This window comes from Pseudophryne corroboree, chromosome 9, assembly GCF_028390025.1.
Source record: "Pseudophryne corroboree isolate aPseCor3 chromosome 9, aPseCor3.hap2, whole genome shotgun sequence".
NCBI classification, from domain to species: domain Eukaryota; kingdom Metazoa; phylum Chordata; class Amphibia; order Anura; family Myobatrachidae; genus Pseudophryne; species Pseudophryne corroboree.
This window is the reverse complement of record NC_086452.1, coordinates 128,768,253-128,792,863: the sequence shown is the minus strand read 5'-3', so window position 1 is coordinate 128,792,863 and position 24,611 is coordinate 128,768,253. Positions and strand designations below refer to the sequence as shown.

At 41.1% G+C, this 24,611-nt stretch overlaps 1 protein-coding gene across 1 annotated transcript in view; it reads right to left on the bottom strand.

Moving 5' to 3' along the window:
• LOC134957715 (uncharacterized) overlaps positions 1 to 13,403 on the bottom strand; it is a 66,701-nt gene extending 53,298 nt beyond the window's left edge. Inside the window, exons 1-5 of the mRNA XM_063939817.1 lie at positions 13,321 to 13,403; positions 13,118 to 13,194; positions 12,795 to 12,854; positions 11,845 to 11,904; positions 1,768 to 1,818 (exon numbers count right to left, since the gene is read on the bottom strand). Of these exons, the coding sequence (XP_063795887.1) occupies positions 1,768 to 1,818; positions 11,845 to 11,904; positions 12,795 to 12,854; positions 13,118 to 13,194; positions 13,321 to 13,375 (303 nt within the window). The 5' untranslated portion in view covers positions 13,376 to 13,403. The remainder of the gene's footprint in view (positions 1 to 1,767; positions 1,819 to 11,844; positions 11,905 to 12,794; positions 12,855 to 13,117; positions 13,195 to 13,320) is intronic.
• Positions 13,404 to 24,611: the final 11,208 nt, after the last annotated feature.

Sequence of the window (24,611 nt, the reverse complement as noted above, 5' to 3'; positions counted from 1 at the left end):
CTAAACTGCACATGTGTATGCACTGCAATGCGCAGGCGCGTTGAACAGGTACAAAGTGAATCAGCACTCAGCGATGAGTTTGTGCAAAGAATCCATTCGCACAAGCGATCGCAAGGAGATTGACATGAAGAAGCCGTTTGTAGGTGTCAACTGACCATTTTCTGCAAGTGGTTGGAAAAACGCAGGCGTGTCCATGAGTTTGCAGGGAGGGTTCCTGACGTCAATTCCGGTCCCAGACAGGCTGAAGTGCTTGCAGCAGCTGAGTAAGTCCTTGGCTACTCAGAGACTGCACAAAATCTGTTTGTACTGCTCTGCTACACATGTGTTCGCACACTTGCAAAGCGAAAATACACTCCCCTATTGGCGTCGACTATGTGAACACAGGACTGCAAAAAAAACCTAGCAAGCGATAGTGTCTCATTCTGATTTCCGAGCAATGCAGAAAAAGCATGTAAGTTTGTATCTGGAACAAACCATTTTGCAATGCAAAGGGAAGAAATACATTTAAATATATTTTCTGTGCAGGGTAAATACTGGCTGCTTTTGTGTGTAGCCCACAAATGTTAGACAGCTTTATTTTTCCACTGCAATTTAGACTTTAGTTTGGACATATCCCACCCAAATCTAAAGCTCTCTGAGTTGGAACATATTACATCTGCCCCAACTGCAGCGCAACATGGTTTTGTCAAGTTAGCTTTTTTGCTTTGCTTCAAAATCTGAATAACCCCCATAATGTACATATAATATCATACCTCCCAACATGTGGCTCCAAGGAAGCGGGACTCTTGCGCGGCGAAGCCGCGCGCCGACCCGAAAAAGGGCGTGGCCTCACACGTGATCGGCGTGGCCTCACTCAAGTGGGCGTGACCTCGCCAAACGTCCCGTTTTTGTGCCTTTTGGGGGCGAGCCCAGCGCTCCCCGAGCAGCTGGGCAGCCCCCACTCCCCTCCCAGCTCTGAATACATGCCGTGCGTGTGCGCACAGCATGTATTCAGTGATCACCGGCTGCTTTGCAGAGCAGAGCAGCGGGTGATCAAGGCCTCCCCCCAACTGCCCCCCCACCCGCGGGACACTACTGCCCGCAGGTGGGACAGCGGGACAGGGTCCGAATAGCGGGACAGTTGGGAGGTATGTAATATGTTGTGTGTATGAGAGTGGTAGAGTGAGAGAGAGAGAGAGAGAGAGAGAGAGAGATACACACACAGAGAGAGACAGAGAGAGAGGGGGGGAGACAGAGAAAGAGAGAGAGAGAGAGACAGAGAGAGAGAGAGAGAGCAAGAGAGAGAGAGAGAGAGACAGAGAGTGAGAGAGAGAGAGAGAGAGAGAGAGAGAGAGAGAGAGAGGGAGACAGAGAAAGAGAGAGACCGAGAAAGAGAGAGAAAGAGAGAGGGAGACAGAGAAAGAGAGAGGGAGACAGAGAGAGAGAGAGAGAGAGAAAGAGAGAGTGTGTGAGAGAGAGAGAGATAGAGAGAGGGAGACAGAGAAAGAAAGGGACAGAGAAAGAGAAAGAGAGAGAAAGAGAGAGAGGGAGACAGAGAAAGAGAGAGGGAGACAGAGAAAGAGAGAGAAAGAGAGAGAGAGAGAGAGAGAGAGAGAGAGAGATTAGCATAGTGTACAAATTATATTTGGACAAGATTTAGTGACCAGACCAGCCATAAGATTTCAACCCCTCCTGCTAAACACACCAGGGAGCTGTATACAGACCTTTACATACTTGTATTATTACATGATTATTGATGTATAATTTTTGTATGTACAATAAACTTACCAAGTTCAGTTCTGTACCCAAAAGAAGATTAACATCACAACCAACACATGCCTGTGGATTGATGAGAAATGATAAGTAAAATATACTTTCACAATAAATATCATTACATATTTTATTACTTTACATCTCTGTCTTCTGAAAATTCTGCTCAATAATGTAACATTAAGTACAGTTAGCAAGGGTATGGGTCGTTGGGTGGACCCAACTGAGGTCAACAGACATTAGGTTGACAGGGACACTAGGTCAACATGTTCATTAGGTCGACATGTGCTAGGTCGACAGGTCAAAAGGACCTAATGCATGTCGACCTATAGTGGTCAACCTAATGACTGTCGACCTAAGTGGTGTCGCTCTAATGACCTTATCCCATTAGCAATATATCCCAGAACCATTCTTCCTCATTATGTCAGTATAAATATGTAGCTGTGCAGCATTCTTTTAAAATAATGGTCTTTGTTTATACACAAAATAGAAGACACTTCTAAAATATCGAAATAAAATTAAGGCATATGTGAACCAATTATACAAAATAACCACACTTTATTTCACTTCATCAATATTATATTCTCATTGTTATATTAAATACACAAACATAATAAATAGACACAAATTATGAGGACCAGCGGCAGCTCCTACTTACTATTAGGTGGGCTGCCACTATCCCCATGCCCAAAAAGGATACAGCCGGATCCCAGCATCAACACAATGGATCTGGCAGGTAAGTCTGTATGCGCACAGGCCATGGTGCTACTGCACATCCCTAAATAACTGGTTTCTAGGGACTGCATCAGCTGCAGCACATAGAAGTTGGATTGGGCTGCACGAAAAGGCAGGGAGTGGCTTCCTACTGCAAGCTCGCTCCCTGCTTATTGCAGCATGATCTGGCAGTTCCAGAGGGTAAAACACCTCCCCCTGGGGCTGCCTGTAATGTCTGTGAATGACATGTAGAACTTCCAATGGGAAGTCACTGTCAGTCACAATGAAGCATGCATCTGTCTCACTGACACTGAAATTCAGTGGGCTCTCATCCACGATTCAGGGAAGTGAATCCCTGGCTTCTAACCTGGGGTCACGCACCCCTGTCTAACGTGGACAGCAGATCAACTCCTATTCTCTCTTCCCCCCTTTTTCTGTCCCCCCCCCTCTCCCTCCTTCCTTCCCTTTCCTAGTCCCCAGTCCCTGTTACCATTTTTGTCCCCACTTCCTGCTGTTTCCAGGCTTTTTCTTCTTTTTCCCCTGAATCCCAACTTTAGGTGGGATTATCCTCTCCCCATTTTGGTGCACTCTCATTAGTGTGTCAGAATTATCAGCCTCATTTTCCTACTACCAAACCCCAACGTTCATGCCAATCTCGTCCGATCTTGGAAGCCAAACGGTGGTGGGCTGGGTCAGCTTCTTGGCGGGAGACCCCCAGGGAATACCCAGTGAAGGTGGAAGGCTCAATTCTCTGATGTTAACACTAACAGCAGGATCACCACTTTTTACTTTTTTTCTGAACTTTAGGGTATTTTCTATTTACCCCATATATGTTATATGGAACAACAAACAGTAAACAACAGGGACATTTGTGATAAATCTTTTCTGAAATAACAGGTATTATCAGCAGCGTGAATCTAGTGAGTGGGTCATGCCTCACACTGATTGACCCAGTAAGGTCTTATCACTACAAACTTGCTTTGTATTGATCCAGGGAAGATGGACGTGATATGTAGCTACTTTCCTATCTGCAATCACTTCTTGTGCTCATGGATCAGAACATTTTTTGTTTTTTAGCTTGCAGTACTTTGGTTGCCAATTTTATTTTTTAGGCGAAGATTTAATAAAAGTTAAGTTTAAATCTATTATTTATTACCATCTTGGATTGATATTATTAAGAGTGCGCCCAAACAAGAGTCTTCTTTCTCTCTTCTTTTGGCACTGAGCGGGATGTGGCAGATTTTACTGGGTGGGAGGTAGTCCTGCAGCCCATAGGTAATATCAGCTACTGATGAGAACTAGATATCTTTAAATGACTGTAAGGACCAGACTGCATAAGAGGGAATAGCCAATTTTCCTTTACTTACTACAAAGCCCTGAGACCCAAAAACTGAGATGTTTAATTCAACATCCAACACAAAAGTATTTCTTGCTATCAACTGAGTAGAGCTGAGAGTCCTCTGTATTTGTAGATGAACTGGCAAGCAATCAGTCAGTAAAATGACACACCTACAGGCAACTGCAAAACCAGCGGGCGTGTTTCATTATGGGGATCCCATAACTTCCTCAGAAACCTTATATATAAAAATTGTCTTATACTCATTTTAATAAAATATTATGGACATATATGTGTAAACAAAAGAAGGTCCACATTTCTCATTTAAATCTTCATATTTATGTATTCCGATAAAAACATAAACAAGCAATCTTAGTTTTTTATCTTGAATTTTTATGCTCATCTAACTATCATACATTAAACTTACTCTATTACCCCCTGGAGTGGAAGACACATGTAAATCCTCTGATGATGTGACATGGAGCTGTTTTAGGGTTGTCTATCAATGTCTATTCCATTGCTGTATTATATCAAAGCAGCCATCAATGTTTAGCTACCACACTTGTTGAGACCACAGCATACACACATCACCATCAGTCTTCCATCACAATATGTGTACCTCTCCTAATTATGGGGCAGATTTATTAAGGCTGGAGAAAGGATAAGAAAGTGATAAAGCAGTGATAAGTGGAAGGTGATAACACACCAGCCAATCAGTTCCTAACTGTTATTTTTCAAATCTGTAATGATTGGCTGGTGCGTTATCACCTTGCACTTATCACTGGTTTATCACTTCTCCAGGTTAATACATCTGCCCCAATGTTAGAAGCATCAACCTCAAACCATCAATGGTTGCTAACTATTGATGGTAGATGGGGATCCCTAAGTGTTTCTCATTCTATAACTTTATAACTGTTGGGAAAAAAATTTCAAATAACAATTAAAAATTTAAAATTAATTCTTCTATTGATCTTCTCATCACCACTGACATATTTACAATGGGTGCAGTGTGTGCAATGAACACAGTCCCCTGAGGTCCAGGAGGGGCTCACACTGCACACCAATTTTTTAAATACCTCTCTGAAGTCCCCCGCTGACTGCAGCATCTTTAAGTAAATCTCCGGTAAATGGTGCGGCAGCATTTGTTCTGGAGATTTGCACATGTACAGTAGGGAGATCTCTGGGAAAATGGCCACCACACCATATTCCTGGATATCTGCACATGCGCACTAGACTCTGGGACAGTGCTAGGATCCCCTGGTGACCCTAGTGCCCAGTGTCTACAGCCCTGCCGACACAACTTACTGACTCTATCCACTTTTACAGTAGCAGGTAAGGACGCATTAAGAGAGAAGGGGCCTGTGTGCAGTCTCCATCTGGACACCCTACTCTCTAACCAGCAGCACCCTAGTGAGGACTAGTAGACTCTTCCTATTGTGCATGCACAAAACACACAAAAATGGCCATTGTGCCATTTTCCCTATGATTTGTGCAGCTCTGCCACTGACTGTGGGACTCCAGAAAATTGGGTATAAAATAAATGGGTGCAAAGTGTGCAGTGTGGGCCCCACTTGGACACATGAGCCCATGAACACTCTATACCCTGCACCCATTATAGATATGCCACTAGTAGCAGGAAAATAATCAGTCCCTATCAGTCTTAGATGCCATAAGTATCCTCCATTAAACTAGTCCACAAAATGCTAAAGCACACTGGAACTTAGAGCCTAATTCAGACAGGATCTCTGTTGTGCAAATTCACAAGGCGGACAATTATCGATGGACTGTGCATGTGTATGCTTTGTAATGCAAACATGGGAAACAATGAAATAATTCATTGTCTTTTTTGATTGCTAGGCGTACGCAGGTTGATTGACAGGAAGTGAATGTTTGGGGACAGTAACTGGACGTTTTTGGGAGTGTCTGGAAGAACGCGGGCATGCCCAAGCATTTTCAGGGAGGGTGTGTGACATCAGCTCCTGCCCCGATCCCCCTGTTTCTATCGCACTGTAGGAGTAGGCCCTGGGCTTTGCATAGACTGCATAGACTGGAAAAAACATTAGATGGTGAGTGAGTTGCAAACGGATTTGCAGCTGACCGGCGTACGCAATGTTTTTCACCCGGCATACGCAGACTTGCACGAGGAGGATTTTCACTCTGGGTGGCGACTGTCTTATCGCAAACCTCTGCAAATCCGCAGAAGAGTGATCAGGTCTGAATTAGGACCTTAAGATGGACTAAATATTTATTGTCCAATCTGGCTGGTTAGAATGAAAATCTGGTAATGGATGAGAGCAAATGACAATTGACCATTTGTTCCCAAACACTGGAAAACAGACAAAAATGGTAATTCAGACAAATTGGTTAAATCCATTTGATTTAACCAATTTGTCTGAAGGACCATTTTTGTCAGTTTTACATAATTTAGGAGCAAATTTTCAATTGTCATTTGCATCTATACATTACCAGATTTTAATTACAACCAGCCAGATCACACAATAAAGCTTTAGGTGTATGGCCAGCTTTAGAGTCTTACACAAAATATTTCTATGATTTTCAAAAAAAACTGTGTTTTAGATGCCTGATTGTTCTGGCTGCATAATATTTAGAACAATCACAATGTTGCAAATAGATCGCAAATTCAGAGTCAACTTTTTTTAACCTTATTATTAACTAAATAATTTACTAAATAGGAAGTCACATAAGTTGTTCTGCTCAAAATGTAATCGTTACATATAGTTTTTTTTCCACTTTAAAGAAACTAAGGGGCCTTTTTGGAAACTAGATTTCTTTAGAATAGCATTCTCTACCACATAATATGCATCCTATTCACATAACTAATGTTATAAAAGTACAATGCACACACAGGAAGGGTGACGAGAGATAGGGGTGGGTACTAATTACCTGGGCTGAGGTCTGAAGGAGGGGCCACTGAGGGCCCAGGTCCCCAGCCCTTACCTGGAAAAAGCAGCTGCAGATCTTCTCCTCAGCCCATCACATGCTGCAGTGTGGGCAGGGAGGTGGTCAAAATACAAATTTTTCTGTATTTTTTTCCAATGGCGCATGGCCTTGCCTCCTTTTATTAGGATACAGTGGCAGATTTAGCAGGGGGCGATCAGGCCGAACGCCCCCCCTACACATACCGGCACCGAGATGGAGGCCGGGTCCTGCCGCAGTGTTGGGAACGGGGTAGAGAGCGGTGCAGCGCGGCGGAGGAAGGGGAGAGAGAGAGAGCGTCCTGACGCGTGTACAGGGAGGAGGGGGCATGGTCAGAACAGAGGCCGGCAGGGACAGGCTACAGTGATTGTGTACACTGCTGCCTCTGCCGTCCCTTCTCTGAGGATACAGAGGCAGCAGTGTACAAAATCACTGTAGCCTGTCCCCGCCGGCCTCTGTTCTGACCACTCCCCCTCCTCCCTGTACGCGCATCAGGACACTGTCCCCCCTTCCCCCGCTGCGCTGTACTGCTTCCCACCCCATTCCGAACACCACAGCGGGAGTCGGACCCGGCCTCCATCTCGACTCCTCATGCTGCTGCGGAGTCGGACTCCAAAATACGAGTAGATGTCAATGTATGCCATGTCTCCTCCCCTCCAAGCTAAAGTGTGTGTGTGTGTGTGTGTGTGTGTGTGTGCCATATCTTCTACCCTGCCTTCTCCTCCTAGCTAAAGTGTGTGTGCCATGTCTCCCCTCCTAGCTAAAGCATCTGTGTTCCATGTGTCCTCCCTCCCCTCCTAGCTATAGTGTCTGTGTGCCATTTCTCCCCCCTCTTCTCCTAACTAAAGTGTATGATATGTCTCCCCTCCTAGCTAAAGTGTGTGTGTTCCACGTCTCCCCCCCTCCTCCTAGCTAAAGTGTGTGTGTGCCACATCTCCCCCCTCCCCTCCTAGCTAAAATGTCTGTGTGCCATGTCCCCCCTCTTCTCCTAGCTAAAGTGTGTGCATGCCACGTCTCCCCCCTTCTCCTAGCTAAAGTGTGTGTGTGCCACGTCTCCCCCCTCCTCCTAGCTAAAGTGTGTGTGCCACATCTCCCCCTCCTCCTAGCTAAAGTGTGTGTGCCACGTCTCCCTACCTCCCCTCCTAGCTAAAGTGTCTGTGTGCCATGTCTCCCCCCCCTCTTCTCCTAACTAAAGTGCCTGTGCAACATTCCCCCCTCCTCCTAGCTAAAGTGTGTGTGTGCCATGTCTCCCCCCTTCCCTCCTAGCTAAAATATCTGTGTGCCATGTCTCCCCCCTCTTCTCCTAGCTAAAGTGTGTGTCTGCTCTTGTACCGTCCCAGGCCCCAGTGTGTATGTCACCATGCCCCTCCTCCCCCAGTATGTTTGTCACCAAATCCCTCTCCTGGCCCCCATATTTGTCACTATGTCCCTCAAAGCCCCAGTGTGTATGTCACCATGTCCCTCCAAGACAGGGACAGCTCGACGGCCATTTAAGTGGAGTGGCGGGACACATGACTGATCTGGCAGAGGACCTCCAGTCCAGAAGCGGACCTCGGACAGTGAGACATGGGACAAAGATACCCAGGCCCGCAGCATTGGGTGAGACACTGTTTAAGCCAGTGGTTTCCAAACTTTTTTGAAACACGGCACCCTAGAATACCAGAATTTTTTTCACGGCACCCCTAGGCCAAAAATTTCTTATTGAGAAATTTAGAACTAAATATTACGTTAAGAAGATCGCATTCATATGTCATCATTAGGGTCAGTTGTGTGGTGAGGGACAAGATTTGCTCCTGTTTGGCCACATTTTTTATGACTGGCAGCCAACAGCACTGGTTTTGCCTATTATATTGACCATAAATAATTTTAATTGGTCCTGGACCACCAACCCAGGGCACCCCTGCAAGTGTCCCGAGGCACCCCAGGGAGCCACGGCACACAGTTTGGGAACCTCTGGTTTAAGCCCTTACGCTGCAATACTCGGAGTAAAGAAGGGGGCAGGCTCCCCTGTGTTTTTTTCCTCGCTGCCTCAGTGTAAGTTAATAAGGGGGTAGGATTCCCCTTGCCCCCAGTGCCTGCATTATTTTGGCTAATTCAGTGTACTGTAATGTGAATTTCGGCTCATTCTGCGTGCTGAAATGTGAATTTCGGCTCCTACAGTGTGCTATAATGTGAATTTCGGCTCATTCAGTGTGGTATAATGTGAATTTTACCTCATTCTGCGTGCTATAATGGGAATTTTAGCTCATACTGTGTGTATAATGTGAACTTCGGCTCATTCTGTGTGCTATAATGTGAATTTCAGCTCATTCAGTGTGCTATAATGTGAATTTCAGCTCATACAGTGTGCTATAATGTAAATTTTGGCTCATTCAGTGTGCTATAATGTGAATTTCGGCTCATTCTGCAAGCTATAATGCAAATTTCGGCTCATTCTGCGTGCTATAATGTGAATTTTGGCTCATTCTGCGTGCTATAATGTGAATTTCGGCTCATTCAATGTGCTATAATGTGAATTTCAGCTCATTCAATGTGCTACAATGTGAATTTCAGCTCATACAGTGTGCTATAATGTGAATTTCGGCTCATTCAGTGTGCTATAATGTGAATTTCGGCTCATTCAATGTGCTATAATGTGAATTTCAGCTCATACAGTGTGCTATAATGGGAATGTCGGCTCATTCAGTGTGCTATAATGTGAATTTCGGCTCATTCTGTGTGTTATAGAAACAAAGAATTTGTCGGCAGATAAGAACCACTTGGCCCATCTAGTCTGCCCCTTTTTTTTTTTTACATTATTTTTATCTCTAACCTTATTTGATCCTTATTTCTTTGTGAGGAGATCCTTATGTCTATCCCATATATGTTTAAATTGCCCTACTGTCTTAGCCTCTACCACCCCTGATGGAAGGAATGGTGATTTGCCAGCCTGTATCACCAGTGCGCAGGGTTCTCTCCACTAACTGGCAACATTTTATTAGTAATGGCAACATTAGGAAAAAGCCAACGGGAAGGGCATTACTAAGTGGGAGGGGCTATGATTAGGGGGAGGAGTCATAATTATTAACCCCCCCTAAAAGTTAAGTCTAGATCCGCCACTGTTAGGATATATATATATATATATATATATATATATATATATACCCACTAAGCACCAGGGACAATATAAGGGACACTGTGAACATCTGGGAATTGCTACCCATGGTGGAGATTGTTAGTGGTGCCAAATGGCCCAAAAGGGATTCGTAATTAATGATATATTTATATGGAATGAACCTACTGTAATCATACACCGAGTATTGTCATTATCCAGCTGCACATCCGTTGTGAGATTTGCAGTTTGTACGTGGTGAAATGCCACCACTGACAATGTTCTACTGTCCCATATGGCCTGAAACTTTGTAGTCACTTTTCTCCTTCCATTATATAGCATGGGTCATTACAACCTGATTTATTTGACATATGAGATATGTTTTAAGTGGCAAATATATATATATATATATATACAAAAAAAGAAAAGAAAGAAAAGGAATAGCAGCAGTAAATTAGCAGATGTGTATTTCAAGTCAAAAAGACATCACAGTGGTCACATGAAGAACCAACGTTTCGGGGTCCTGAGACCCCTTTGTCAAGGCGTGAACAAAGGGGTCTCAGGATCCCGAAACGTTGGTTCTTCATGTGACCACTGTGATGTTTTTTTGACTTGAAATACACATTTGCTGATTTACTTCAACGGAGTGCCGCTGCTATTCCTTTTCTTTTTTTGTGGATCATTAGCTGCGGAGGGCACCCGGATTTAACACATTATATTGTGAGTGCCGGGCATTACAATATTATATATATATATATATATATATATATATATATATATACATATATATATACAGGTTGAGTATCCTTTATCCAAAATGCGTGGGACCAGAAGTATTTTGGATATTGGATTTTTCCGTATTTTGGAATAATTGCATACCATATTGAGATATTATGGTGATGGGACCCAAGTCTAAGCACAGAATGCATGTATGTTTCATATACACTTTATATACACAGCCTGAAGGTAATTTTAGCCAATATTTTTAATTCCTTTGTGCATAAAACAAACTTTGTGTACATACACACAATTACACACAATTCATTTTTGTGTTGTATACACCTTACACACACAGTCATTTAATACAATATTTTTAACAACTTTGAGTATTAAACAAAGTTTGTGGACACTGATCCATCAGAAAACAAAGATTTCACTATCTCAGTCTCACTAAAAAAAAATCTGTATTTTGGAATATTTGGATATGGGATACTCAACCTGTATATACAGATTATTGGTTCATAAGTCAAGATGAGGACACTCACAAATTCCATATAATCACAAAGATTTATTAGCCCATCATAGCCACCATCACTGGTCGATGTTTCAACTCATGAGGGTCATTATCAAGATGCACAAAAGTAGATGAGATCCATCCAGCATAAAGACAGGAAGTATACTGGTACTGCCTCCAGAGCCCACTTAAACTACTATATGCTAACAAGCTAATTAGTCAATAAACAAGTTAATGGCAATCATTTAACTTCAAACATGAAACCATGCAAATAATATGCACAAGCAGCCCCTGCTATTTAAAATAATATGCAGCATGCCTATATTCTCTGTGTAATAGTTGTGAGTGTAACTATCTGCATGCAAAATATTATGCATACAAAATGTCTACATGCTGGACGGAACTCCTCTACTTATGTGCATATAAATATATATATATATATATATCTATATATATCTATCCACATATACATACATACATACATACATACAGTGTATATATATATATATATATATATATATATATATATATAATGTCAGCTGCTGTCAGATTTAGATTACCCTGAAGCCGTACTTCTAACATTGTCACTGGGTAAATTAAGAAAATACAGTACTGTATGTTTGTTGAAAATTGCTGTTTCTCAATGGGGAATATCTAGAGCATGATGAAGTGATAAAATGCTACTACAGTAACCCTCCTTCATGAAAGAAACCATTGTGTTACCACATGTACCAATCATATTATTCTTCATGTTAATAAATTTATGCAGAATCATTTACTTACAAGTTCAGTTTTCAGCGCAGAATAAAATTTTTTAAATTCTTGGAAATTGAAAGCTTGACCCTGTAAAAAATATAAATAATAACTTAACTAAAAAAGAAAGACTAGATATTTGTTGCATTAATATTCAAAGGGGTAAATAACTATATATACATATACTGTATATGTATACACACATGCAGTACACACATTTATTTGTAACAGAAACTGTACAAATTTTAAAGTACCAGTGTGAATGGTCCTTGATAAAGATTAATTTTGTATCTATTTCAAGTTATAGGGATAAGTATAGAGCTTCATTCACTTTCATTCCATTCTATAATTTTGGCTAATTGAATATTTTGTGTTTTGTGATTAAATATATATATATATATATATATATATATATATATATATATATATATATATACTACTGACAAAGTCAAAACAAATTGGTATATCAGGCGCAATGTTGCACCAAATTTGTAAACTATGTCTATAGAGCAGTGGTTCTCTAACTTGGTCCTCAGAGTAACTAACTGTCCAGATTTTACAGCAGATTATACAGCAATCCATTCTTGTTCTCACATGGTGTAATCAGACTGACTGAGGTAATAATTAAACCATCACTGCATGGACATCTTTAAAATCTGGACTGTCAGGGTACCCTGATGACTAATTTTGAGAATCACGGCTCTAAAGCTACAAAGTACTTGTTAATTACAAGTTTAAAATTGTCATTTTGGAAATTCATTATTTTCACTCTTCCTATTCTATGTAAAAAAAGAGGTTTGGTCTCATCCAAAGACAGGTGTTGTTTTGGGAACTCATGGGCATTGGCTACATTATCTTCATTTTCCAATGGGGCATACTGGCGGGAATGTAAGTGCTTCATGGTTGTGAATTTTGTTTTTGTGTTCATCTGTATTTATCACTGATAATGTAAAACATAGAAATCATCTTATTTACAGTACCGCATTTTCAGGACATGCACAGAGGAAGTTTTGAAGTGCTGTAACCAGTTTTCCAGTTTTCTATTGAAAAATACAATAAGAAATAAAACATAAGTTAGTATATTATATTTATAAAAAGATCACATGTGACATAATAAAAGGAAAATAAAGATAGAAAATAAATGAGATGGAAAGGAGGATCTACTGGAAAGGATGAAAAGACATAAATAATGTGCATGAGATGAATGGGGGCAGATAATAAGTGCAAGAAGGGAGGGAGGGTGAGAAGAGGTAATAAAGACAGAAGCAATGTATATATTTCATGTAAATACAATACTACTTACTACAAATGTAAGTGACAAGCATGCTGATTTATCCCCAGGTTGCGCTACACACTTTGGATCAGGAACGGAATCAGCACCTAATATGTCATACAGTAATTAAACAGATAATAACATTTACAGAGGGTAAAAGACAAACATTAAAAATATATATCAATAATAAACTTGCAGTTACAGATGATGTTTTATTCCTATTACATACTTACCTGTCCCCTGAGAGAGGGTTACAGCAACCAGCATAAACACTGTGATGAGCATCATGTTGAACACCTGAGATCAGCACACAGTGTATGTGGCAGCCAGTAAAAGGCTTCTGCTTTTATACTATTAAAAGTCGCTGACATCAAAAGCATGAGCATGTCATCATCTGCTGGAATGTGTCCAACCAATGGTGTACGTAATGTACAGAAATACTGTTCTAAATCTTGCTGGCAGTAACTAAACATTCCTTGTGTGCCAACATTTCTCCATTCAGGGATAAATGCAAACATCAATAAGGTAAAGGTAATTTCTTACATACACATTATACATACATGTGTCACTTGTTGAACCACAAGTGCCAGCATGCCTGGACATCAAGTACACATTGCCTAAATATTTAAGTAATTTAATAAATAAAACACCCAACACAGCCATTGTTTTCCCATAAATTACTCACAAAATATCAGTGTATTGGAAGCGCATCATGTTCAGACTTCAACATCTCCAGCTTGGACTTCCAGCATTCATGTACTTCCAGGTGAGTGGAGCCATTCATTTATTTGTAAATACTGCCTTTATATAAATTTAATGGAGCCAGAGCATCATTGGTGACAGTATGATTAGAGCTACAGAACTAGCGCATGGTGAATGGGAACTCTCACCCGTGCACTGGATACACAGATATCGCATGCAGCGTCAGGGAGAGGCTGGCTCATGCTGGCTGGTGTGACAGCTGGTGGTCATTGAGCAGCCATCTTAGAGGAGAGATGGTGGCTGGAGAATGTAAGCAGGAGAAGTGGTTTTACCAGAGACAGCGCTGTTCTCCGTAACTGAAGATAGCCGCATCAACAGTCATAGTAGGGAAACAAGAAAGGATAACAGCTGCTACTGACGCACAGATGGTCAGCCCTTGATCACTGGAGAGGCCTGTAGAAAATTACCCTGAACAGACCCTGCATTTTAGTTATCCATTATTCCAGATGTCACAAGGGTGCAGCAAGACGTGTAATTAATAAATAGGTGCTGGCTGCCATGTACACAAAGAGAGACTTCTACATAGTTTAAAAGATTGGATACTGCAGACAGAAGCAGCCTAGACACTGATCTACTTGAGTAATAGTTAATTACAGTGTGAATTAGCTGCTTGTTGCTCATGATAAATAGATGGTGCACATATAAAACAGCTTATTACTATTAATTGACAGCTGCAACTCATGGACTAGTGACATAGGCACAGCCGGATTAAGTGCGTCCATTACAAAAGCTATACCTAATAAAGCAAATGGCTGTCAGTGACCACGTTATGTAAAGGAACAAAGTTATAGACCATCCAGTAAACCTGTAAATGGGCTATTGCCTGTAGATATATAAAGCTCGAGGCTCTCCAGGAATCAGTCAGCAAGATACTAAAATCATCAAAGGCTATATTTGCTACCCAACCGACAGAGAATTGTTACAATGTAAACTTAATGTCTACAGAGGGGAAAATCAGTAAACTGCCTGGATAGACAGAGTCAGCGGTATTCAATATTCTTGAAGCTCTTATTAACTTTATCCAAATCAGAATTCACACTGTTTCTTAGGAAATAGACTATTTGGAATAGGTCCACTCAGAACTCTTTCTATAACTTATAGAGGTAATACGGGCCCCAATTGTATATGATTATTCTAAATATAATCGTTATTGTACATTGTAATGTTAATGCGATAAGACTGTCAAGAGCATCTATGTCTGTCTGTTCTAAATGATTCATTCTGGGATGCTAATCTAAATTGTTGTTGAGAGTGATAATCATTTAAACATATTTGCACCAGAGGAAGCTTCACTGAAGTGTCCCAGTGATATAAATTAAATCCTTTGCAGAAGATGGTATAATTTATGACTGAGCGTATTAGAACTGAATTGTATTGTGTTCAAGGTTGTAGTGGAAACTTATATATAAAAGAAAAAGCGCTCAAATCTAATGAATATACATTTAGGTACACATGTCAGCAACACAGTGTGCTAATCAATCATTTACCACTTTTAATACTAAAAGTACACAAATATTAAAATCACATAATCAACAGGATAACAGTCACAAGTGGGTATAGGTATATATCAATCACAAATGGGTGCAAAAATTGTGTTTTTGTGCCCCCTTCTATGGTCTGTTCCTATGGGTTAAATATAAATGTCCTGTGTAGAAGTACCAGGCCTGGATGAACTCAGTTGACCAATGGCATTGTTATTTGCCAGGGTGAGATCCAATTAGCGTTGGTCCGAAGGAGTATCAGCAGATTTAAGTGCAATATTTATAGAGTCCGTTCAACCATAAATGTTTGGACTGCACACAGATGAAAAGTCCACAGGAATTTTGTCCAAATGAACAGGTAACACAATCTTGCTGCCCACTGACCGGAAGGGGGGACATCTAGTGAGAACTTAGTTTTATAGGACTTCATGATACTTGCCTAGGTGGGTGTCACACAAGGCAGACTATGTAAGGGCTCAGAATCACAGAGACAACCTTAATAGAAACACAGATATTTAATAGCATATAAAATCATATAATAAAGTACAACAATAAAAAAAGGTAAAAACAAATCTCATATGAGCTAAATGACAGAAGTGTATGATAGCTCTATAAATAAACAGATTGCATAAAACTAGGGATTCCCTGGAAGTCCCAAAGGGCTAAGCAATAAGTACATATATTTATTATAGTTACCACTATTGCTGGTGTTAGGTGGAGACTCTCAGGATAGTTCAGTCAGTCTCTGACACCTTAATCCATATTGTGTAGCCCATGATGAAGGAGTAAATGTGTGTCCTCCAGCTACAGTATATAATCACAGTAGCAGGGTCCCAATGTTGTTACTGTATATGTGGCTCACTGTAGTTGATAAACATTTGAACAAGGTTACCAAAAAGAGGGCTGCTCCACATGACCAGCCACAGCAGCTTGTCCGATGGGCCTTTGCAGGGCCGCCATCAAGGGCATGCCCTTTGTACACTTGTCCCGGGCCCGGCCACTCTGACAGAGAGTGGAGGGCCTGGGCTGTTCAAACATCCCGCTGTCGCTATTCCCAGTGGTGGATGCTGCCGGTGGGACTGACCGCGGCTGCTGAAGCTGGCAATGGCGGGCCTTGGGCTACTCCCCTCCACCTGCTGCAGATCTCTGCTTGTGGGACTGACCGCGGCTGTTGAAGCTGTCATTGGAGGGCTGCGTCCCGCCGCCTGCTGCCGCCCACCGCAGATCCGTGCCACCCGCCACCTATCACAATAAGCAAGCTGCAGCTTGCTGGTCACAAATGCAAAGGTGTGTTGAATGCAATACACATAAGTGGTTAATGCCACATATAAACACTAGGAAGAAATTAATAGTGTAACTCCCAATGCTGAATCATCCTATTTTAAAAACTGGTCAAAAATGGGCCTGTTCCTATAAAAGTCCCCTTGGTTTTTTTACCTCGGAGTAGTAATACCTCAGGGTATTTCTTTTCCTTAAGCTGAAGCTTGCTGTTTGATAATGTTTGTTGGAGCCAAGCGGCACGGCATGATGTCACGCCAATCAGTGAAGAGAAGAGGAGCCATAGCTCAGGACAGGAGCAGCAGACACAGACAGAGTAGGAGAGAGGACGCTTAGGAGGACGGATTTGTAAGTATATAATATATGTGTTTGTGACTTTGTGTGATTGTTGTCAGTCTGAGAAGGGGGCCCGGGGCTTTTTTTTTTTTACAAAGGAAAGGACTGGAGGTGGACAAACAGGGTCTCTATGACACACTGGCATACATACTCTATAATCAAATTCATCCACTGATGTCTGATAACAATTTTCTAATCATTGCTTTCACTTTATAGAAGGTCCAAGGTACACAACTCACCATAATTTGGTGTCAGAAGCCTTACTGTGGGGACTTAATATGGTGCAAGGGGTATAAAATGGTGTTGCTTCATGTCGATTTAGAATTTTTTAAAAAGAATACTGAATATATTTATTTAAAAAAAAAATGTGCCTGTGGGAGAGGAGGGGGGTCCCTGCATATTTTGACATTTCGGTGCCACACAATTTCTGGTGGCAGTCCTGGGCCTTTGCAAAGCTCAGGAGTCACACTTCACTTGTCCGCATCCAGCAGGCTGCACTGCAGCCATCAAGTCCAGCTGTGAACAGAAAGGAACCGAAAAGACAGAGATGTCAACGGCTGCTGGTACCTCAAATCTTTAGAGAATTAAGTAAGTCAACTGTCAGCCAGTAATATGAGTGATGGGGGAGGAGTGTTGTGCTGGTAGAGAGGTGCTGGGTGAGGGGTGCTGTACTGGGTGTGGGATGCTGTGCTGGATATGGGTGCTCTGATGGAGTTGGGGTTATTATTATATTTACAATTTACAAATGTTTTGCAGCACTTTACATACAACACACTTAGAACAATAGAGGGTATACAGAACTAGAGATTGGATGTGGGAAGTGAAGGAGAGGGAGGAGTCAAGAGTGATACCAAGGCAGCAGAGTTGGGGAACGTAGAGCCAGTTTGTGCAAAGAGACATTGATTGCTTCTTTTGTGGTGGGGGCCCAAACAACCAAGTCATTTCAGCCACAGTCGTGTGGCAGACCCTGTCGCTGAAATGATTGGTTTGTTAAAGTGTGCATGTCCTGTTTATACAACATAAGAGTGGGTAGGAGGGCCAAAGGACAATTCCATTTTGTACGTTTTTTCTTTGAATGTCACATCATTTTAGGGTGATGCCCTATATGGGGAGCTGCCCCTCTGACTTATCAGTCCAGGGGTGCTGCCCCATTGCAGTTTAAGTCCAGGGGTGCTGTTGCCTGTCTGCTGTGCTGTGTAATTCTCCAGGGTTGCGGCCTATGCTGTATAAATCCAGAGATGCTGCCTTATAATTCCAGAGTTGCTGCTGTAATTTATCCTGGGTTTAAATTAAAGCCTAGAGCAGAATATGAAACAAGTTTCAACATCTCAACCAGATTTATGAAAACATATACAGTAGCCGCAAAGGTAAAAATGGAAATTGCAAGTTCGGCAAAGTGTTTTTTAATAAAGTAGGGAGAGACCACATTTGTGGCCACAGTCAGTCAGATTTAGAAGAGACAGAATCATAATCCAGGGGAACTTGACATGGCAACATCTCCTACTCCTACTACTGCTGGTGAAAACTAGATTTTCCAAACACACATATGTCTATATGTCTGTCATATAATTCCAGGAATGCTCTGTCTGAACCCGCTCATTTAACATAGTAACATAGTATCTAAGGTTGAAAAAAGACAATTGTCCATCGAGTTCAACCTGTTTGTGGTCTCCTATGCAGTTTTATTTTAGGACTAGTTATTTTTATGTTGGACTAGTTATATTAACTTTAATGCGTGACTAGGAACCATAACCCTGAATATCTTTATCCAGTAGGAATTTATCTAACCCATTCTTAAAGGTGTTGACTGAGTCTGCCGTTACTACTCTATCAGGCAGGAAATTCCAAACACGTATTGTCCTTACTGTGAAAAACCTTTTCACCTCAATGTGCGGAAACTCCTCTCCTCTAGCCTAAGCGAGTGACCATGTGTCCTCTGTGCTGATCTTATTGGAAACAGGTCCCGCGCAAGCTCTGTGTATTGACCCCTTATATATTTGTAGATGTTGATCATGTCCCCTCTTAGTCTCCTCTTTTCTAATATAACCATGCCTAGCCTTGCAAGCCTTTCCTCATATTCCAGCATCTCCATGCCCTTAATTAGTTTGGTTGCCTGCCTCTGAACCTTTTCTAGCTCCAGGATATCTTTTTTGTAGTATGGTGCCCAAAATTGCACACAGTATTCAAGATGCGGCCTCACTAGTGATTTATATAATGGGAGTATAATACTCTCGTCCCTTGCATCAATTCCCCATTTTATGCATGCTAATATCTTATTAGCTTTCTTTGCTGTACTCTTACTTTAAGTACTGCTGCTTAATTTGTTATCTATGTGAACCCCTAAGTCTTTTTCCAGTACAGAATCCCCTAATATTACCCCATTTAGTATTTAGGCGTTATTTTTGGTCTTACCACCACAGTGCATTACCTTACACTTGTCTGTGTTGAATCTCATTCTCCAGTCTGCTGCCCATGCTTCCAGTTTAATTAAATCATTCTGAAGAGACTCAGCATCCCCTTCCGTATTTATAACTTTACACAATTCTAGTAGCTATATCTTCTAGTGTGCACTGTGTACCAAACATTTGAGAGAGGTTCTCCTCAATTATTATATGTTATGGACTCAAATGAATGGCTCCAATTAGTCAACCTTACTTTTGATTTATTATTAATGTTCCACATTTTGGGATTATTGACAAGGTGCACATTTGTTGCACATGGTTCTTTTCCGTTATTTTGTAAATGTTTTCTCATTAATAATTGTACAATGTAAGTGTTAGAACAACCGAGTTTCAGTGATCTTGCATTGCATCAGCTATCCATTACACTACAGCACTAGATGGGCCAGGAGCTCCTGTGAGGAAAAACAGTTACTGAATAAGGGCCCAATATGGGGTCTCATGGTGTCTTACAGCCAGGAAGATGTCTGGCTTGCCAGGCCGAGGCATGGTGTTGGCACAGAGTTTAGCATTACTTTCTCCTACAGTTCTACTTGTAATATGAAATGTGTTTTGACTGGAGTAGTAAGCTCCACTATGACAGGGACTAAATAATAAAAAAATTACTGCGCAGTCCTGCTTAATACTATACCGAACCCATCCGAACTGAACTTACCCCATACGGGGCTGCTAAAACATCTAAGGGGCTGCTTTTAAAAAAATATATATATATTAATAAAATAAACAAGACTCACAGGTATGATAAAATGCGTGTAACTGGGACACACAGGTATGCTCACATGCGTGTTACTGGGAGTTGTGAGAGATGAAAATAAGGCATCTGCCACAAAATATGTAAATAAAAATGCAATAAAAAAATGGAAAAAAAGAAACCCACAATATTTTCACAAAATAAATCTGTAGACTCCGTTGAGTGGAAAATATCCAATCTTGATCCTGGGGTATACACCAGTTTATTTGCATCCCAGTGTTAAATGCAAGATTATCGTAATCCCTGAAAATGGAGATACAATCTTTGGCCCCTAGTTTTTCAGTTTGTCCAGTAATATGGTAATTATATATTTGCTTGGTTGAAGATCTTTCCATTCCACACCAAGATAGGAGTGGAGGTGAAAGCCTGTGTGTGGTTCTTGATTGTGTTTGCCTCTCTAATTTTTAATCACCTCCTTGACACTGTCCTCTTGCTCTTGCCTCTACTCATAATGTGAAAAGTCATCAAAGAAGGAGGTGGTATGTTTGTAGCTAACTATGGAGAACTTTGCAAGATTTTTCCAGGGGGACTACCTGTTGCTGAAATTATGAGTTAATTATACTGTGCATGTCATTGTTAAACAACATAAGGGTGGGTGGGAGGGTCCAAGGACAATTCCGTCTTACACTTCTTTTTTTTCTTTGCATTATGTGCACTTTGGGGCCCTAGTTTTTATAACTGCCATACTGTGTGCCACTGCAGTACCACTCCTAGATGTGCCAGGTGTTTATGCTGCCCACTTTAGTTGCTTATCTTAGTCATCCAGCTACCTCGGTGGAACCTTTTGGGCTAAAAACAATATTGTGATGTGTAAGGTGTTCAGAATAGACTGGAAATGAATGTTATTGAGGTTAATAATACCGTAGGATCGAAATTACCCCCAAATTCTGTGATTTTAGCTGTTATTTTTTTTCCCCAAAAAAAATCCAGATCCAAAACGAAAATCAAAACCCGAAAGAGTGGTTTTGGCAAAACCAATCTCATCCAAAACACGAACGGAAATCCAGATCCAAAACCAAAACACCAAACCCGTAAAGTGTCCGCCGCACATCTCAAATAGGCATGCAGTACCTGTGATACCTCTCTCAACCACTTAGACATAACCTGAAAACCACGGGGATGTTACGCTAACACTGGGGTGTATGACAAGATGTGATCACAAAACCAGTGAGCATCTCTTAAGTGTAATTCTAATGTGATAATTATTGTCAAGGTTAAATGCTTTTATAAAAACATGAATAAAATCCCAATGGTTACTTTATAATGGTGAGTGCAGAGCTTCTGTATTTTTTTTATTTAAACACGGTTGTTACATGCTACATGAACCACAGATCTAGGAGTGGTGAGTGACAGTGGATCAATGCTTTGATAGATAGAAATACAGTATTACAGTAAGCTGTAAGTATATGGAGCTATACCAGTCAATGTAAGTATTTAGGGTTTAGGCCACCAATAATACTAGTACACAACCAAAGAAACAGATTGCTGTGGGCCCTCATAGATAATTAAGTTGAATCAGTGGTCCTACTATTTTCTTTTGATCCCATAGATTGTCTAGTATGCCTCTATTATAATGTCCTACTGCTCATAAGTGACTGGGACTTCTCAGACTGCGCAGATGTAGTACTTTGGCTCGTATTACTGCCAACACTGAGCAGTAGCAGTTTAACCCCCAGGCAGTTATTGTACACACTTCTTATTTATTGTTCCACAACTTCTCATTTATACAACGTTTATGTACTTTATCCACCTGTATGAAGTTTAGTTACTGCCGGATGCATCTTAGTTTACTGTTCTTATGAACTGTGTTTGTTTTTTAATTCAAGCTGTCATTTTGACAAATCACATTTAATATTAACTTCTCATCCTGGAAGTGGAAGAACTTATGTTAGTTGTTTACTCATCACTACATTGCTCGTCTTAGCTGTAAGTAAAATAAGAACAGTTGTAAGGTGCTGGAATGTATTCTGCACAGAAATAGTGAGAGGCCCTCAGAGCACCAGGCTGCATTGACTTGTTTACCTCTACTTCTCTATTATTGGCATAGACATCGACCATCTATAATTAAAAACTATTGATGGTTTACCACAAATGCTAAATGGTTTTACCCCTGTAGGCTGTTGGTTTACTTATTTACTTGGTATAGGGAGCGCAGAAATTATTTCCACCCCTTGGAGCACTACTAATCCTCACTCCTTTTACTGTTTGGCTTGCTGCTTGCCCTTCCACACAGGAGGGATGTCCATTGAAGTTGAACCTGGTGCCATCTTTTATATACCAAAGATGTACATTACAATAATTATAGATGGAAATTACATGTGTCATCTTCAGATCAGAGCCACATAACTCGCCCTGCCCCATCAGATGGGCCCCCTGAACCTTCCCCCCCTCTCCCACTGTAATTTAAAAACACCCCCCCAGTGTGTGTTTTTAAAATAAAAATTTGCCACTGAAGGTGTTAAAACATGTTTGCTATTTCCTTCTGGTTCTTTGTCTCATCCTCCAGTGGTTTCACCAATATTCTGCTTCTGCATGGATATGTCATATCCCCCAATAACACACATATTCTGGGTGTACTCACAAGAACTAATTACCACCTGAATGTATCTACAGGGGACCACTGCAGATTTTGGAGCTGCTGCTGTCCCCCATTTTCGGCTGCCAAGGCAGCCCTCATAGGTTTCCATAGTTTCAATTATTGACCTTGGTCCAGGAGCTAACATAATCTTCAAATGGAATTAGCCATTATAGCTTATAGGTTACACATAACATCATGCAGGGAAGTGATTTGCGCACAATCGCAGTGGGGTAAGCGCAGGCACAAGCACAAAGGAGAAATGTTAAAAGTGAAGTGATCACTAATCCTTCATGTCGCAGGAATGGGCTCCTGTGCGTGTGTGTTTTTAATACATTCTTAATTTCTGTTTGCTACAAGCAGCGACAATAAATTGCAATAATCAGGTTTAAAGCATGGTAATAAATATACCCCATAGTCCTGTCACTCAGAATGTTCTTACAAGTGCAGCAGTCTAATAAAAAGAACAAATTATCCCTACATCTGAGAATGATGAAATCAGATGGAACATTTCATATCAGCTTTTAAAAATAAGAGTTACTCTACTGATGATTTTATTGTAACAGCTACAGATGTCCATGGGCCACCTCTCCTGAAGCAACATGCATTGATGTATGCACAGAAAATCACCAAGTTTCTGGCATTATACAGATGTAGCCAATCTAATCTATCCTCCGTGTGGCATGTAATGCAAAAGACTAATTGTATTATGCATGCCTGCATCTGGTCGCAGGGAGACATATTCACCTGCAGTGTAATGATTTGTTTTTCTGGTCAGTGCAATAAATGTGTTCGTCCACTAGGCGTTGCTTTTGAAAACCACCATTGCGCATGTGTGACATCTTCATTGTAAAGTCAAACGGTGCTTTCAGTTAAAGAATTAAAATTATTTAGATGCATTTTATTTATATTATGTTAGATAGACAGTACCAGTGGTGGTTCCAGAGCAAAGGCAGCAGGTCAGTTAAAATTTCAAATAGGGAGCCACACCAACTGTCACTAACTGCCATTTCAAACTGACTCACGGGCAGTTGGTGTGCCAGCACTATTTGAATCTTGAACTGAGCTGCAGCCCCTCCTCTGGAGCCATCTCTGGATATCAATGAAATATATGTATGTTTTGCAAGCCTTACCATTATAACAGTTGTTTTATTACACACTGGAAATGTTACTATCTAGCTTATTGCTTGTAATATTACCCCACTGAAAATGGCATTAAACAACTATTGTACACATCAATAGAAACATCATTTTTAACGCACTGTAAATTCTGCAGTGTTGTTCTGGGTCCGTTATGATCACATGCATCTTTTTCCCCATTAAGAAAATTACAATAAGCAGTGAAATGAATGTGCAATCTTTGATACTGGGCTACTTTAGTCTAGAGATATGTGCCGGCCCAAAGCTTGTACAATGCAGTGGCAGACAGGGTGGCAGTTTCATAAACTATACAAATGTTTCTTGTCACAGCAAAGCTCCAAACAGCGCATAATGCAATGAAAATAGGTGCAAGATGGAATTGTCCAACAGGGGGGCGCGGTAGGTAGGGGAGGAGGTAAAAGGGAATAACAGTATGTGGAGGAAAATAGCAAAAGTCAGTTGATTTTTAGTGTATGGTACTATTTACAAAAAGGCACTGAATTTGATTATTTCATTCAAACCGTATGGTGTTACAGTGTTTCATTTGAATGTCCATTAGCTTTCTATGCGCAATAGCTCTTTGGCGAAATCACCTCCTCGGATGCCAAACTTCAAATGTTCTAGGCCATAGGCCTTCAGATCTGTAGTGCTGCCTTCATGTTGTTTCAGAAAATGTCTCGCAACTGAGGTCAACTTTTCATCTTCAGGGTGTCTGATGCATCATTGCGTATGTTCCCTGTGT